This window comes from Staurois parvus, unplaced genomic scaffold (genome assembly GCF_062004578.1).
Source record: "Staurois parvus isolate SC_StPar_1 unplaced genomic scaffold, SC_StPar_1.0 ptg001193l, whole genome shotgun sequence".
NCBI lineage: Eukaryota > Metazoa > Chordata > Amphibia > Anura > Ranidae > Staurois > Staurois parvus.
In genome coordinates, this window is record NW_028318989.1 from 532,724 (window position 1) to 549,360 (window position 16,637).

The following is a 16,637-nucleotide window of genomic DNA, read 5'->3' on the forward strand; positions in this document are numbered from 1 at the left end:
GCCCATAGCATGCTCGGTTGCTTGCGTAGCGACAGCCGAATAATAACCATCAGACAGAGGGATGACTTTTGGCTGTCCACCTTGTTGGACCCTCGCTACCGTTCCAAAATGGTGGCCTTTTTCACACCTGCTGAGAGGGAGGCCAAAATAACGTACTATAAAAACCACCTATGTAGTCAGCTGGTCTCTGCCTGTCTGCGCCAACGTCCATCCTCAGACACTGTGGGCCCTGTGCGCTCGCGTTCCGCTGCGATGGCAGCAGGGGAGGGGTGGGGTGGTAGGAGCAGTGGCAGCTCCACCAGCAGCGGCTGCCTCAGTCTGCAGTCGATGATGAGTAGCTTTCTTCACCAGCGCAGTGAGGAAACTACTAACCAGCCGCAGCAGCAGCATCAGGTGGACCTGGAGCAGGACCTCAAACAACAGGCTTAGGCCTACTTGGACAGCACCCTGCCAACCGAGGTAGACAATCCCCTTGACTACTGGGCAACGAAACTTGACCTTTGGCCCCAACTAGCTGAATTTGCCCTTGAAAGGCTGTCATGCCCGGCCAGTAGCGTGGCATCGGAGCGCGTGTTTAGTGCGGCAGGAGGTATTGCAACTCCGCGGAGGACACGACTGTCCACCCAAAGTGTGGAGAGACTGACGTTTGTGAAAATGAATCAGGCGTGGATTAGTCTGGATTTCAAACCACCAGTTCCTGACACAACTGACTAAATCCGCCATGAATCATGCCCCAAACATGTGCCACTTTCAGGTCTCCTCACACTGCTGGTGTGTTCCATTTTTTGTCATAGGGTGCTGGCAGATTACGGGCCTCCCATAGCTGCTGCCAGGCCCCTAATCTGCCATGGGCCCCTATACTGCCTCCTCATGCTGCTGCCAAGTCCAGAGTCTCTCATGGGTCCCTGTACGGCCTCCCATTGCTGCTGTCTCCATCGCCACACTCTGCCATGTGCCACTTTCAGGTCTCCTCACACTGCTGGTGTATTCCATTTTTTGTCATAGGGTGCTGGCAGATTACGGGCTTCCCATAGCTGCTGCCAGGCCCCTAATCTGCCATGGGCCCCTATACCGCCTCCTCATGCTGCTGCCAGGTCCAGAGTGTGTCATGGGTCCCTGTACGGCCTCCCATTGCTGCTGTCTCCATCGCCACACTCTGCCATGTGCCACTTTCAGGTCTCCTCACACTGCTGGTGGGTTCCATTTTTTGTCATAGGGTGCTGGCAGATTACGGGCCTCCCATAGCTGCTGCCAGGCCCCTAATCTGCCATGGGCCCCCGTACCGACTCCTCATGCTGCTGCCAGGCCCGTAATCTGTCATGGGCCCCTGTTGTCGCTTGTTGGCATATTCCGCTCGTTCAGATGCTCCTTCTCCTGCTACTCCTCTTCACGGATTCCGTCAGCAGTCTTTCTTGGAATCCGTTTCCAAGAGACAACAGTTTGCGAGCACGCACCAGACGGTGCAGAAACTGAACGTCCTCCTGTCCAAGTTGCTGCTGCCAGGCTTGTAATCTGTCATGCGCCCCTGTACCGCCTCCTCATGCTGCTGCCAGGTCCAGAGTGTGTCATGGGCCCCCGTACCGACTCCAAATGCTGCTGCCAGGCCCGTAATCTGTCATGGGCCCCTGTACCGCCTCCCCATGCTGCTGCCAGGTCCAGATTATGTCATGGGTCCCTGTACGGCCTCCCATTGCTGCTGCCAGGCCTGTAATCTGCCATGGGCCCCCCTACCGACTCCTCATGCTGCTGCCAGGCCCGTAATCTGCCATGGGCCCCTGTACCGCCTCCTCATGCTGCTGCCAGGTCCAGAGTGTGTCATGGGTCCCTGTACGGCCTCCCATTGCTGCTGTCTCTATCGCCACACTCTGCCATGTGCCACTTTCAGGTCTCCTCACACTGCTGGTGGTTTCCATTTTTGTCATAGGGTGCTGCATGGCCTCCCATTGCTGCTGCCTCCACCGCCACACTGTGGCTCCACACTCTGGTTTTGGCCCCGTGACTGGCCAAATGAGTGAAGTGTGCGGTGATTCTAAGATCGACGGCACTCATCTGCATGTCATACTGCCTGACAGTATTATTTCTCTTCCCCAGCAGACTCCAAGGGCATTTAAATTAAAGGTACAGTGTTCAGCACTAATATTAAGTCTCTCTGAAGCCTAGAAACACCCTTTTTTAAGTTAAATTCACAGCGAATATATTCGACTCGAATCGAATTTTTTCTACGAATTCGCCGAATCAGTCGAATCGAATTTTTGAATACTTCGCTCATCTCTAATTATTATTATACAGGATTTATATATTATTATTATTATACAGGATTTATATATTATTATTATACAGGATTTATATATTATTATTATACAGGATTTATATATTATTATTATACAGGATTTATGGCGCCAACAGTTTGCTCAGCGCTTTACAATATAACAGGAGACAATACAGCAATAATACAGTTGAATACAAGAGGGATAGGAGGGCCTGATCCTGGGAGCTTACAATCTAAGCCTTAGAATGCTTTTCTGGTGAAAAAAATGCAAACATTCCTAAACACTAGTACAAAAAATGCTCAAACTAATGCACTGTGCCATATCTCTCTCTCTCTCTCTCTCTCTCTCTCTCTCTCTCTCTCTCTCTCTCTCTCTCTCTCTCTCTCTCTCTCTCTCTCTCTCTCTCTCTCTCTCTCTCTCTCTCTCTCTCTCTCTCTCTCTCTCTCTCTCTCTCTCTCTCTCTCTCTCTCTCTCTCTCTCTCTCTCCCCCCCCCCCCCCCCCCCACAGTGGCTTAGTGGTTAGCACTTCTGCCTTGCAGTAATTGGGCCATGGGTTCAATTCCCAACCATGGCGCCTCCTGCATGGAGTTTGCATGTTTTCCCTGTGTTCGCATGGGTTTCCTCCGGGTACTCCAGTTTCTTCCCACACTCCAAAGCCATGCTGGTAGGTTAATTGGCTCCTGTCTAAATTGTCCTAGTTTCATCCCTGGCCATGTGGGATTTCCTACATGGTAGGGGTTGGGGAAAGAACTGGCAACCTACCCTGTAAAAATGATTGGAATTCATGGAAAAAGTTGCTTACGAGTGACGGTCCATGCAATCACCAAGGGTCAGATACGACTGAATGGATAGATAGATAGATAGATATATAGAGCTATGTAGCACCCTTCCTAGCCAGGGACAGGACAATTGCACCCTCAGTGCAAAAGAAGGGCTAACATTACCTCAAAGTAGAATCATGGCTGTGAAGAAACGCGTAGGGATGAATGTCTGGTTATTGGAACGCAAACCAGTGTTCCTGTATATATTTATTTGCCTATGTGATTTCAACTGCTTGTAAGTTCATTTTATTTATTTTCATTAAAAAGGTGTTGTTACTCTATGACAGCCTTTCTCAACCAGGGTGCCCAGGCACCCTGGGGTGCCTTGAGGTTTCTTCAGGGGTGCCTTGGCAAAATGTCTAAAAAATGACCAAAACTTGTATACAAGCCAGCGGGTGGAACAAGCCTGCCTTTTAGTTACACAAAGCCTCAGGTTTTCATTGAGCACCATTATGACCTTTTAGCCGCCGGCGTCCTGGCAACCAATGACATCATCAGTTGATAAGGAGGATGTCAGCTGCCTGCACACCATCCTAGTTTGACCCTCCCCCGCCCCTCTCTGCCAGTGCTGGGGTCACATTAGCTCAGTGAGGGAGAAGAGAAACATTGGAATACTAGTCAGTACCAGTGTGCAAAAGTGTATTGGCTTTGGAAGAGTGAATTACCTCTAACGTTGGGTGTCCTACATGTGTAGATGTGTTATATAAAACTATTAGAATAGTTTTTCACATTTTAGAATGGGGTGCCTCAAGACTGTCCATAATTTTAAAGCGTGCCTCGGGACTGTCCACCATTTTAAAGGGTGCCTCAGGACTGTCCATCATTTTAAAGGGTGCCTCAGTACTGTCCATCATTTTAAAGGGTGCCTTGACTGAAAAAAGCTTGAGAAACACTGATCTAGCTTTCACTCAAGGACAGTCTGTCCTCATTGGTGGAGGACCTTTGCAGCTTTGAGTGAATTAAAATATAGAAGCACCAAATATAAGTGATCTGAAGACAAGATTGTTGAAGTTGTTCCTTTTTAGTTGCTCAAAGATCTGTCTAAAATGCAAGTGCTTTTTGGGTTCTGAAAGGAGAAGTAGGCCCAAAGCTTTTTTTGGCCCTACTTCTCCTGTAAGTCAAAAGAATGCACTTAGTTTTGCACTCCTGTGACCCAGATTCAGCCGACAGCAGGCTGGTGTTAAAAGAGCAGACAGGTGGCGCACACACCTAGTGCATTATCCAAGATTTATTCAAAGATATAAAAGACAAAAACATACTCACAGACAAAGCATGTATAATGGAGATGGCCACAACCGCGGGCAAGATGTTCCAACTGTCAGTGCGTTCAGGAGGCTGACGCGTTTTGGGGATGAGTCCCTTTCCTCAGAGCTGCTCCAGGAGGGCTGCACCCCTGAAGCATTATCTTTAGGCCCCCTCTGTCCTGTTCCCCTTGGCTTCCCTTTGGCTCTTCAGCAACAATAGACCCCTCCCTCATCAAGAAATTCCCCCACTCCCCAGCAACAATAGACCCCTCCCCTCATCAAGAAATTCCCCCACTCCCCAGCAACAATAGACCCCTCCCCTCATCAAGAAATTCCCCCACTCCCCAGCAACAATAGAGCCCCCAGCAGCCAGCATCAACAGACCCTCTGGCACACCTTAGCACCCCTTGCCATTACATACATTCAGTGCTAGAGGTGCTAGAACTGCGTTCCCCAGCATTCCCACTGAAAAAAAGGCCTGGTGAAGACGCATGTTATAATTCTCAATGCTGAGGTACAAAATATGCATCATTAAAATTGTCATTGAACCTTAAAGACATAAACAGTAGATATGTTATATAGGATTGGCTGGCAACACATTATTATATGGGAAAAAAAAATTGTATGTTGCATTTTCTTGTTTGTACGAGTTGTATAACTTGCCTTTGTTATATTTTCGCTCATGGAAAATCACTAAAAAAATAATATCTATCTATCTATCTATCTATCTATCTATATATATATAGATATATATATATGTGTGTGTGCGTGTGTGTTTTCCTATTCACATTATCTCTGAAGAAGAAGGCATGTTACGACCACTAACAGTGGAATCTAAGATGTTTGTGCAACTCAAAGAACAAAATTACAAAAAATAATGATTTTAGATTATTTACTTTTGGTGCTCCTACATTTTGATTCAATCATAATGAGTCTTTTTTTCTACTTAAAATCATATTTATTATTTCGGTGAAAATGGAACAAATTTTATTGTAACTGGAAATATAATTGTATTCCCGCTAGGTTGCCTCTTGAAGCAGGTTCAAGTAGTCTCAAGTCATTTGTTTTGCTTTGCACAAATCATCGCTTTTCTGTATTGTGTTGTTAATGCCGCTTCAAGTGTTTGTCAATGGCCTTATATGGCTAATGACAATCAGTGAGTAGGGTGGATTGCTTCTGATTTCAAAAGCTACAAACGTATTTTATACAAAGCAATTTATACATTTAATTTGGCTTTCTGTTAAAACCTGGTGTGTAAGCATCACCCTTAAAATAGAATCTCAATGTTACAGGCTGCTATTGGATGTCGTGCGGCACAAGTAATAATGCAGTACTGTATACTGGCCAATCACTATTGGTTTGTGGTGGAGGCAGTCTACCTATATAAACTGCTGATTGGTGCTGTATTTTCCGAGAAGAACAATTATACCTTTTACCTGTGCCTTGGATGGGGTAAGTGGATACTTCTGATGACTATAAATGACTTGGGTAAACATGTCTCCCAACCATACCCTGCATTATTGGGAAGTACTGTATATAAAGCTATCTATTGTCTCTGGACTCTGGAGGACAGTCAGATATGAAGCACAGTGTAAATGTTACAAAATTATCAGTGTTCTGAGTATGAGGTATGAGAAAGATGCAGCCTTCAGTATCTGTATTAAGAGGAGAACAGAAAACACACGTGCTCACTTGCTCATTCTGAGTTTAATGTGACAAACCAAAATAGATCACATTATACAGATAATTACTTTCTTTATAGTGGCAGTGCAGACCACATGGAAAAGTGCATCAATTTGTGTTAAAGAGTTACCGTTACTAACATATAAGATACTAAACAGATATAGTGAATAAAAAACTGAACAAAGATAGTATAAACCAAGTGTGACTAACCTTTTAACAAGAGGAGAACAACCTTTTAACAAGAGGAGAACAGAAAACACATGTTGCTCACTTGCTCATTCTAAGTTTAATGTGAGATTGTTGGTTGTTAGTCTCCTGAAGTCACACTGCAAATCAGTAGAGCGCCTTCTATCAGCAGCCTAGTAATAGCATTACTATGAGTTGCATTGATTTATTAATTTCCTTGCTACATAAGGACTCAAAGATCTATTTTGGAAAGGTTCTTTGAGTAAAAATGTACCCTTTGAGCAGCCGAGTATGCATGTCTATTCATACAGAAGTGGGGGGAGCAGGAGGAAATCCCCAACCACAGGCTTGTGCCTGGGTAAAATAATGGCAGTGGACTGAAAATATCTAGTTAACCCTTCTGTCAGCCAAGGGGGTATCTGCAGAACAGCCAGCCAATCAGGAAGTGTTCATTCTGTGCCTACGGGGACCTGTAAACTCTCCAGTGCATTTCTCTTATTTGGTCCCTTTGGTTTATTAAAGCGGAGTTCCAGTTGAAAAAAACAAAAACTTACCCGTCCCTCGGTCCAGCGGTGTCCTTACCACGGCTGGTTTCACCGGCCATCTTCTCTCCCTGGCGCCGGCATCTTTAGTGTGGGCACCCAGCTGTGACAGCTTGCGGCTTCACAGCCAGGTGCCCACTGCGCATGTGCGAGAAGCGCTGTACTTTGTGAATGGCCCCGTAGTCTTCTGGGAGCTGTCATGTGTCCCAGAAAACTACAGAGAGGGAGGGAGGACAACTTCTGATTGCCTAGGCAATCGCAGCGGAAGTGGGAGCGGGTACCTGTCAAATTCAGGTACCCGTTCCCTAAAGGTGCCAATCCTTAATGGGGAGTGGGGGACAAAGCATTAAAGCGGAACCTCCCCTTTTGGGTGGAACTCTGCTTTAAATATACCAATAAAATAATTTTGTTACATCTGTTTAAAACGTTCAAAAAATACCTGTTGATCCTACCAGAAATCAAGTGAACATGTAAGTTGCTGTTCTGTTATCAACCCTGCCCACTTCACTGCTGGAGACTAAAGAACCCCTCCCTCGTGTTATGGAGAGGTGTTCGGTAGTCCTACACACTTTCTGTTTTAAGCTCCTGCTCCTGCACAGATATAGTATGGTGCATGAGATTTGTCACCCTAGGACAGTGGTTCTCAACCTGTGGGTTGCGACCCCTTTGGGGGTCGAACGACCCTTTCACAGGGGTCCCCTAAGACCATCAGAAAACACATTTTTGATGTGTAAAGAGCAGCTACTGTGTAGAAAGCAGCTACTCTGTTAAAAGCAGCTACTGTGTTGAAAGCAGCAGTATTGGAGGTAAAACGACACTCATGAATTATAATTACTGGGTAAATAATTTTATGGTTGGGGGTCACCACAACATGAGGAACTGTATTAAAGGGTTGCGGCATTAGGAAGGTTGAGAACCACTGCCCTAGGAGAAGAAGTGTGCTAAGTGAAAATAAAGGGAAAAAAGTCTAAATAAAGAAAATCAATTGGGTTTTCAGCCAGCACATCTAAAGACTAGTAAACTGCAATATATTACATTTGTGTTCTTGAACCTAGATACAGTTTACAAAAACTGATGGATTATTTCATCTCCTCTGCAGGGACTCCGGTGTTGTTTGTTGTTCCGTGGATGACACTGAAATATCTGAAGGAGAACAAAGAGTAAGATAAAACACTATTCTTGATACATTATCAATCCAATGCAATATAGCAATGCCAAGATTATTTATTAGATTTACTAAGATTTTATCTACTACCCTATTAATGTTCTCCACTTATTCATCTCTGCAGCGGAACCACAAGTCTATAGTCAACCATTAGGTCAACGATTGGGCCATTGACAAACCACAAACCCAAGTTCATACCATTAAAGCCATGTCACATGAGTGTTTAGTGGAAGAAATTTGCAGCTGCCACGGAATGGCTTCTCTTAGAGTTTGGTTGCCATTAAAAAAAATTATTTCAATTGCTGATGCATAAAAAGTATTGTAGCCAGGTAAAATTAACATAAAGATGTATATTGGTCCCAAATCTATTCTATAAAGTTCCTGGTGTGACATGGCCCTTGGAACATAGATTATAGGTCACCGTCATGACTAAGGCCCAGGAAGGGGTTGAAACGTGTCAACCTTGCTCTGTATTGAATTTCCCCTTTTATGCCTTGATGAATGTTTTTAATAAAGATTCCACAGATTTTTAACTGCCTTGTTGCCGGACCTTTTTCTTTTCTGAATTGTGCATCAGCATAACATAGACTGTTGGCCACCAGAAGGCCATAGCCCACAGGTAATCATCAGACCATAAACCACAGGCCACCATCAGACCCTAGGTCACTATTAGACCATAATTCATAGACCACTGTTAGATCAAAGACTACAGGCCACCATTGAACTATAGCCAACTGTTGGATCATAGATTATATGCCATTTTTACATGATTCACCATATTCCACAACTAGCCCACATGCATAGGTCACTATTAAGCCATTAACTACCATTATTCTGCACACCAAAAGCCACCATTATAAGATGGATCATAGGCTACCAGTTTATCTAATTGGTTGAAATGTTTCTTTTCCAGATGTTGGGGCTTTAATGACAACCTGGCATATTGGTGGATAATTCGTGTCCCCATCCTGCTGGCTTCTGTGGTGAGTTGGTCACATTTGATATGCACAAGACTTGTAGTGCCGCTCCAATCTGGAAGGTGAAAGATTTCTCTACAGGTCATGTAGTTGAGGGAGCAAGCGGCTCCCCCAATGTACCATTCCAAAGTAGGGGTCCAACATGAAAGAGAGGATAAGTCCCCACTCGACTGACCTGGTGGTTAGGTAGTATAAGTGTATGTGGCCTCAGCCAACGCTGCTCCAGCCACATTAGCTGAGGCCACGTACACTTACACTACCTAAGCTCCGGGTTGGTTGAGTCACATTTACTAGAGATGCTCCTCAACCATTGTACTCCACAAATCTAATGTACTGAATAAGAACTTGATTTGAAAGTTTTTTTGTGCAACTTCTTGCTCTTATTTGATAATAGTTAACCCAAACAATGTGTATCATGACATCTTTATTGTCTTAGTTCTGCTCACCCATTCAGTTTAAAATAGAAATGAAAAGCAAAACATTTGTGTATAGATATAAAAAAACATTATAAACACCCTTTTTACCTTTTTTTTTCATAAGTGGTCACATACTCTCTGTTCTCAGCTATATAAAGAGCTTAGAGAGCTGGGGGAGGAAAAGTAGCAGCACATTGATCTTCCCAGTGAATGGCTGTATTGAAGGGGGGGTGTCAGCAAACGTCTGACCAGGGGCGGACTGACAACTCATGGGGCCCCCGGGCAATAGGGGATCATGGGGCCCCTGCGTCCTTGCCCAAACTCAAAAAAGTCTATGAAAAAAGGTACCAGGGGCATCTCATGGGGCCCCCTACTGACCCCGGGCCCTCGGGCAGTGCCCGAGTTTCCAAATGGTCAGTCCGCCCCTGCATCTGACCATTGGAGGAGAGCAGGCTGAGTTCTCAGCAGTTAGAAAACTGTCCATGCTGTGCTCTCATGTCCAGTGTAGTCAGTTCTTAATAGGAAAGCAGAGGGATTGACAGGAACATCAGAGACTTCACACAAAGGAAGAAATACAAAAGGAATAGGAGACATTTTCATACAGTACAAGTACATGGTACAGCAGTCACATATCAGGAATGTGAAATGTTGGGTTTACATATTTTTTAAATTAGACAAAGAGGAAAGTACAAAATGCAAAAACCCCTAGCACCCGATCCAAATGAATCTTTGGAACCCGATTGGCTGCTATGAGATACAACAATTCTAACTTAATCACTTGGTGCACTCTTTTATTTTTATACTCTTTATTTCTGAACAAGGTACATACACTGGTAGCATACCAATCACCAATAATATAACAGTGACAATGTGGCAAGGTCAAAAAACAATCAATTATCCACATATACCCAATGACATACACATGTCAGTAGGGTACCAGCTGATGCACCCTTTTTTATTTAATGTCAATTTTCTATATTGGTTTGTTCTGCTGGAAGAAAATTGTATTTGTCAAAAAATCAATAGTGCGAAATGGGGGAGTCAGGCAATGAATTATAATTCTCTTTCAAAATAAATGATGGGTCTTGGTAGAAAGTCAGTCATATTTGGACAAACTGATCTGTTCTTTGTTGCATTTATGGTCTACCAATTAAAAACTCATTTTAGAATACTGCATTTGTATTATTTCCATTATTTTTGTCGCTTGGATAAGCCTATGACTAGTTTGCATACATCAATTCTACCAGCAATAAGAACACCGTGAACTGAGACGCAAAATTATATTCTTCCTTTATTTTAATAGCCAGCAAGATAAAGTTGCTGGCGCATTTTGTGCTAGGCACAGTGCTTTCTAAAAGAATGACAAAATATTATATAGGAGCATTAATTCATCTTACATGATCATTAACCCTTTGACTGTTCAAATGTATGCAAGTCCATTACACTCTATGTTTTATGTGTATGTATATTTATTACAGGCACTTATATATTGTTCACAATTTACACAGGGCTTTACACACACACCCACACATATATATATATATTATTTAAAACATTTATACCAATTATTGTAACATCTGCACATTTGCATGAGAATGTATATCATGCTATGTAACAGAGAATCAAATAGATGGGCAGCACAGTGGCTAAATAGTTAGCACTTCTGCCTGGCAGTACTAGGGTCATTGGTTTCTAATTCCAACTATGGAACTATCTGCCTGGTGTTTGCATGTTCTCCCTGTGCCTGCATGGGTTTCCTCCCACACTCCAAAAACATTCTGGTATGTTAAATGGCTCCTGTCTAAATTGGCTCTAGTATGTGTATGTATGAATGTGAGTTAGGGACCTTAGATTGTACACTCCTTGAGGGTTAGGGACCAGGGGCGGACTGACAACTGATGGGGCCCCCAGGCAATAGGGGATCATGGGGCCCCTGTGTCCTCACCCTCACTCAAACCACACCCAAAAAAGCCTGTGAAAGGTACTAGGGGCATCTCATGGGGCCCCCAACTGACCCCAGGCCCTCGGGCAGTGCCTGAGTGCCCAATTGGTCAGTCCGCCCCTGTTAGGGACTGATGTGAATGTATAATATGTAAAGTGCTGTGTAAATTGACAGTGCTCTATAAGTACCTGTAATAGATAAAAGTAAAATGTAGCAATAAAAAAGACGCACATAACAAATGCAATTACTCAGTTTTCACTGCATGCCATCTAGTTCAGTACTGATTGATTACAATATCTATCTATGCAAATTACTACTAAAGGCAAATATGTAACATACACTATATTGCCAAAAGTATTCGGACGCCGGCCTTTACACACACATGCACTTTAATGGCATCCTAGTCTTAGTCCGTAGGGTTCAATATTGAGCTGGACACCCTTTGCAGCTATAACAGCTTCAACTCTTCTGGGAAGGCTGTCCACAAGGTTTAGGATTGTCTATGGGAAGGTTTCACCATTCTTCCAGAAGCGCATTTGTGAGGTCAGGCACTGACGTTGGACGAGAAGGCCTGGCTCACAGTCTCCGCTCTAATTCATCCCAAAGGTGCTCTATCAGGTTGAGGTCTTGGTGTGCTGATGCCTCAAGAGTTCCCTTCACTGGAACTAAGGGGCCAAGCCCAACCCTTAGAAAACAACCCCACACCATAATCCCCCCTCCACCAAACTTTACACTTGGCACAATGCAGTCAGACAAGTATCATTCTCCCAACAATGGCCAAACCCAGACATGTCCATCGGAATGCCAGACAGAGAAGCGTGATTGGCCACTCCAGAGAAAACATCTTCAACGCAAAAAACACAGCAAAAACGCAATACATGCTTTTCTGCAGTGTTTCCATTGAAATCTATAGAACCAAAAATGCAACTTTTCGTGTTCAAAAAAGTCCCTGACTCCAAAAAGCGCACGGTGAAAACACACAGGTGTGAACATTATTATTATTATTACATCGAGTTTATATAGCGCCAAAGGGTTTGCTCAGCGCTGTACAATAGGGGGGACAATACATGGCACAGTACAACAAAGACAGACAGCGTACGAGGGGTAAGAGGGCCCTACTCTTTCAAGCTTACAATCTAGGAGGGAGGGGGTAGTGGAACAATAGGAAGTGGCTGAGGGGAATGAAGTGGCTGAGGGGGATGAAGTGGTGGGAGGAATGAGGGAGAATGGCCGTTAGGTGAGGGTGGGGTAGGCTTCCCTGAAGAGATGTCCCATAGGAAATTATGTTAGATGGACTGTACTGCGTTTCTGCAAAACTCTGCAGAAAACGCTTAGGTGTGAACCTAGGGTTAGCCAGGTACTGTTTCTTATTAAAAGCCTTACTAGGGGATAAGTACATACCTAATGGGGGCTCTTTTTTCTACAATGTTCTCACCAATTTACATAATTTCAGAATAAACAGAATCAAAAAACAAAGTACCTTGTATGATTCTTTTTATATTCTCGGTATGTTCAGTGATACATACAGTAGAGAAAATAGTTATTTGATCCCCTGCAGAATTTGTAAATTTGCCCACTTGCAAAGAAATGAAGGGTCTATAATTTTTTATCATAGATGTATTTTAAATGATGGAGACAGAATATCAACTAAAAATCCAGAAAAAGCACATGATACAAATGTTATAAATTGAGTTGCAGTTCAGTGAGTAAAATAAATATTTGATCCTCAAGCAAAACATTACTTAGTACTTGGTGGAGAAACTCTTGTTGACGAGCAGGTAAGATGTTTCTTGTAGTTGGTTCTCAGGTTTGCACACATCTCAGGAGGGATTTTGGTCCAATCTTCTTTACAGATCTTCTCTAAATGCTTAAAGTTTCTATAGGATTAAGGTCTGGAGACTGTCTAGGCCACTCCATGACCTTAATGTGCTTCTTACTGAGCCACTCCTTTGTTGCCTTGGTGGTATGTTTTGGGTCATTGTCATGCTGGAAGACCCATCCATGACCCATCTTCAGTGTTCTGGCTGAGGGAAAGTTCTCATCCAAGATTTTGCCAGACATGGCCCCATCCATTGGCCCCTCAATGCAGCAAATTCGGCCTGTACCTTTAACAGAGAAACAGCCCCAAAGCATAATGTTTCCACCTCTATGCTTGACTGTAGAGATTGTGTTCTTAGGGTCATAGTCAGTGTTTTTCTTCCTCCAAACACATTGAGTCGAGTTAAGGCCAAAAAGCTCAATTTTGGTCTCATCTGACCCCAGCACTTTCTCCCAATCCTTCTCTGAATCATTTAGATGTTCATTGGCAAACTTCAGATGGGCCTGTACATGTGCCTTCTTAAGGAGAGGGACCTTGCAGGCGCTGCAGGATTTCAATCCATTGCGGCGTATTTTATTACCAATGGTTTGTTTGTGAATGATCTCAAGGCAGTTGGGACCACAGTCACCAAACTCCTCCCGTGTAATTCTGGGCTAATCCCTCACTTTTCTCATGATCTTCACCTTAGCCCATGAAGTGAAACCTTGAATTGAGCTCCAAACTGAGGGCAATTGATGATTATTTTTTATTTCTTCCATTTGTGAATATTCACTCCCAACAGTTGTTTCCTTCTCACCAAGCTTGTAGCCCATTCCAGCCTTGTGCAGGTCTACAATCTTGGCCCTGACGTCCTTTGACAGCTCTTTGGTCTTGCCCATGGTGGTGCCCAAGAAAGAGATTCTGTGGACAGGTGCCTTTTATACACATAACAAATTGCTGTTTGGAGCACCTTCTTAAATTGACAGGACTAATCTGTGTACCACATGTGCACATAGCCAGTCTGTGGGAGCCAGAATTATTGTTGGTTGGTAGGGGATCAAATACTTATTTTACTCACTGAACTGCAACTCCATTTATAACATTTGTATCGTGTTTTTTCTGGATTTTTGGTTGATGTTCTGCCTCTATCCTTTAAAATACACCTATGATAAAAATTATAGACCCTTCATTTCTTTGTAATTGGGCAAACTTATAAAATCTTCAGCAGATCAAATAATAATTTTCCCTACTGTATTGGCTGGTCAGTGTTCTTTATCTCTTTGATTCTTCTCTATCATCAGTTCCTGTCAACTCTTATTAATAGTGATGAGGAAAGGTCGTTTAAAATATCTTCCATATAATCTCTTTATATAAAACAATGCCGTTGTTGATTTGCAGCCTCTTAAAACCTCTGCAGATAAACTATGGCATCAATTTAAAGACAGAGGTCATAAAGACAATACATATTATGAATAGAGCTTTAAACTTTGCTATTAATAAGTATAGAGAGGTTATTGAAGATAGAGAAAAATCAAAGAGATAAAAGGAACCATGACCATAAGAACACTTGAGATGAAACATTCTGTACAATAATACCTATTGTAGCAGGTTGTAATTAATGTGGTATTAACCTCCTCCATACTGGACACTTTTACCCTCTTCCTGCCCAGGCCAATGTTCAGATTTCACAATTTAATGCTGGGTTCACCCTAGCCCTCTGGCTGCAGGCCAATTGCGGGTGCAGGAATCACACCCGTTCGCACACCCGCAACCACACACAGCCGCAGCCTGCTGCTCTTGCGACATACGTGGGGACGTCTCTGAATGGCACCCCTATGCACCTCAGCTCGTAGCACGATCGCGGTTTGACTCGTGTGGTGGTGATCAGGGATACTGACTGGTGACAGAAGGAAACAAAAAATTATTTCTATCACTTTTTTAAACATTTTTTTTTTTACAATTTGTTTTACAAACTGTGACCAGAGCAGTGCAGTGTTACCATAGTGACACTGTACTACTCTGAGGTGATCAGGATTTTGTTTGTACACTATAATTGCTTATAAACGTGATGATCACTGTTATAAGCAATCATTTTTATGAATGGCATCCATTCATTCATAGGGTGTACTATTGTGACAGCTGTGATTTGTCACAGCTATCACATTGTACAGATGCGCTGTGATTGACCCTGTATGTACCATGTGATCACTATGACCAATCACAGAGATCATCACAATAGTACACAGTGAATGGCTAAGAATGAAAGCAGTTCATTTGTGTACAACCAGGGGCGGACTGACCATTTGGAAACTCGGGCACTGCCCGAGGACCCAGGGTCATTAGGGGGCCCCATGAGATGCCCCTGGTACCTTTTTCATAGGCTTTTTTGAGTTTGGGCAAGGACACAGGGGCCCCATGATCCCCTATTGCCCGGGGTCCCCATGAGTTGTCCGTCCGCCCCTGTGTACAACTGTCTTGTGTTTGCTGCGATTGTACTGGCTGGCCCAGTACAATGATGTGTCATCCACTGTGTCTGTTGGACACAGCGGGTGACAGATCAAGGTGCAGCAGAGCCGCTAGAGCACAAAGGAAGCACATGCCTGGGAAGATGTTTTATGACATGCACCGAGGATGGGAAAGCTGTTACTCAGCCATCATTCTGCTATAGGCCGAGCGGGAAGCAGTTAAACATAAAACCAAAAATATAATATATTGCAGCATATCAATCCTTAGATGTGGTGGATGCATTCGTTTTCTTTTTTTAGGCTTTTCTTCTCTGTTTTCACCTGGTGATCTGACCAATAACACACCTCATGTAATAGAGTGCCTACTCTATGGATGAAGGAGCACAGGGGGCACAGCGGAGACCAGCATTGTCAGTCTGGGAGGGAGAGGGGAGAGTGTTAGATGTACTAGCAGATTTAAATACACTTACACATTGAAGCCAAACTCCAGATCACAGTTAGAACCAGTTACAGCAAACTGTTTATTTCTTTTGGGTTAAAGATTTTACATGAATAAATAAAAGCTGATAATCGTAAGCACCCCTCTCAGTGGTAAATGGTTTGTCTGATCTCTGTAACTATATACTGTTTATATGCAGCACAGTGGCTTAGTGGTTAGCACTTCTGCCTTGCAGTAATTGGGCCATGGGTTCGATTCCCAGCCATGGTGCCTCCACACCCAAGCCATGCTGGTAGGTTAATTAGCTCCTGTCTAAATTGTCCTAGTTTCATCCCTGGCCATGCAGGATCTCCTGCATGGTGGGGGTTGGGGAAGACCTGGCAACCTACCCTGTAAAATAATTGCTAAGAGAACTCATTGGAAAAAAAAAGTCGCTTACGAGTGACGGTGCAATCGCCAAGGGTCGGATACGACTCAATAGATATATATATAATTTAAACCTTTTGAACAGTGTTAGATTAACCCCCAGACACCGAGCACACACAAATATGCTGCCTCCTGGCAAGTGGTCCTTGACGCCAAGTGGCAGCATATTTGCTTGCCATTTGAAAATACATATGTGCTCACGGAAAGGTCACGATCTCCCCTTGCGATCGGGACCTTTTCCTATCTTGTGACAGCCGTGGCGG

General features: G+C 43.7%; 1 protein-coding gene across 3 annotated transcripts in view; it reads left to right on the forward strand.

Moving 5' to 3' along the window:
- Positions 1-16,637, forward strand: part of LOC149438316 (glucagon receptor-like) — a 109,640-nt gene that overhangs the window by 75,396 nt on the left and 17,607 nt on the right. For all 3 annotated transcript variants that reach the window (XR_016307922.1, XM_089659976.1, XM_089659977.1), the window contains exons 8-10: positions 5,628-5,787; positions 7,846-7,906; positions 8,825-8,894. Coding sequence is in view for 2 of the 3 variants with exons in the window: in XM_089659976.1 (XP_089516102.1) it covers positions 5,628-5,787; positions 7,846-7,906; positions 8,825-8,894 (291 nt within the window). In the remaining variant the exon portion in view is untranslated. The remainder of the gene's footprint in view (positions 1-5,627; positions 5,788-7,845; positions 7,907-8,824; positions 8,895-16,637) is intronic.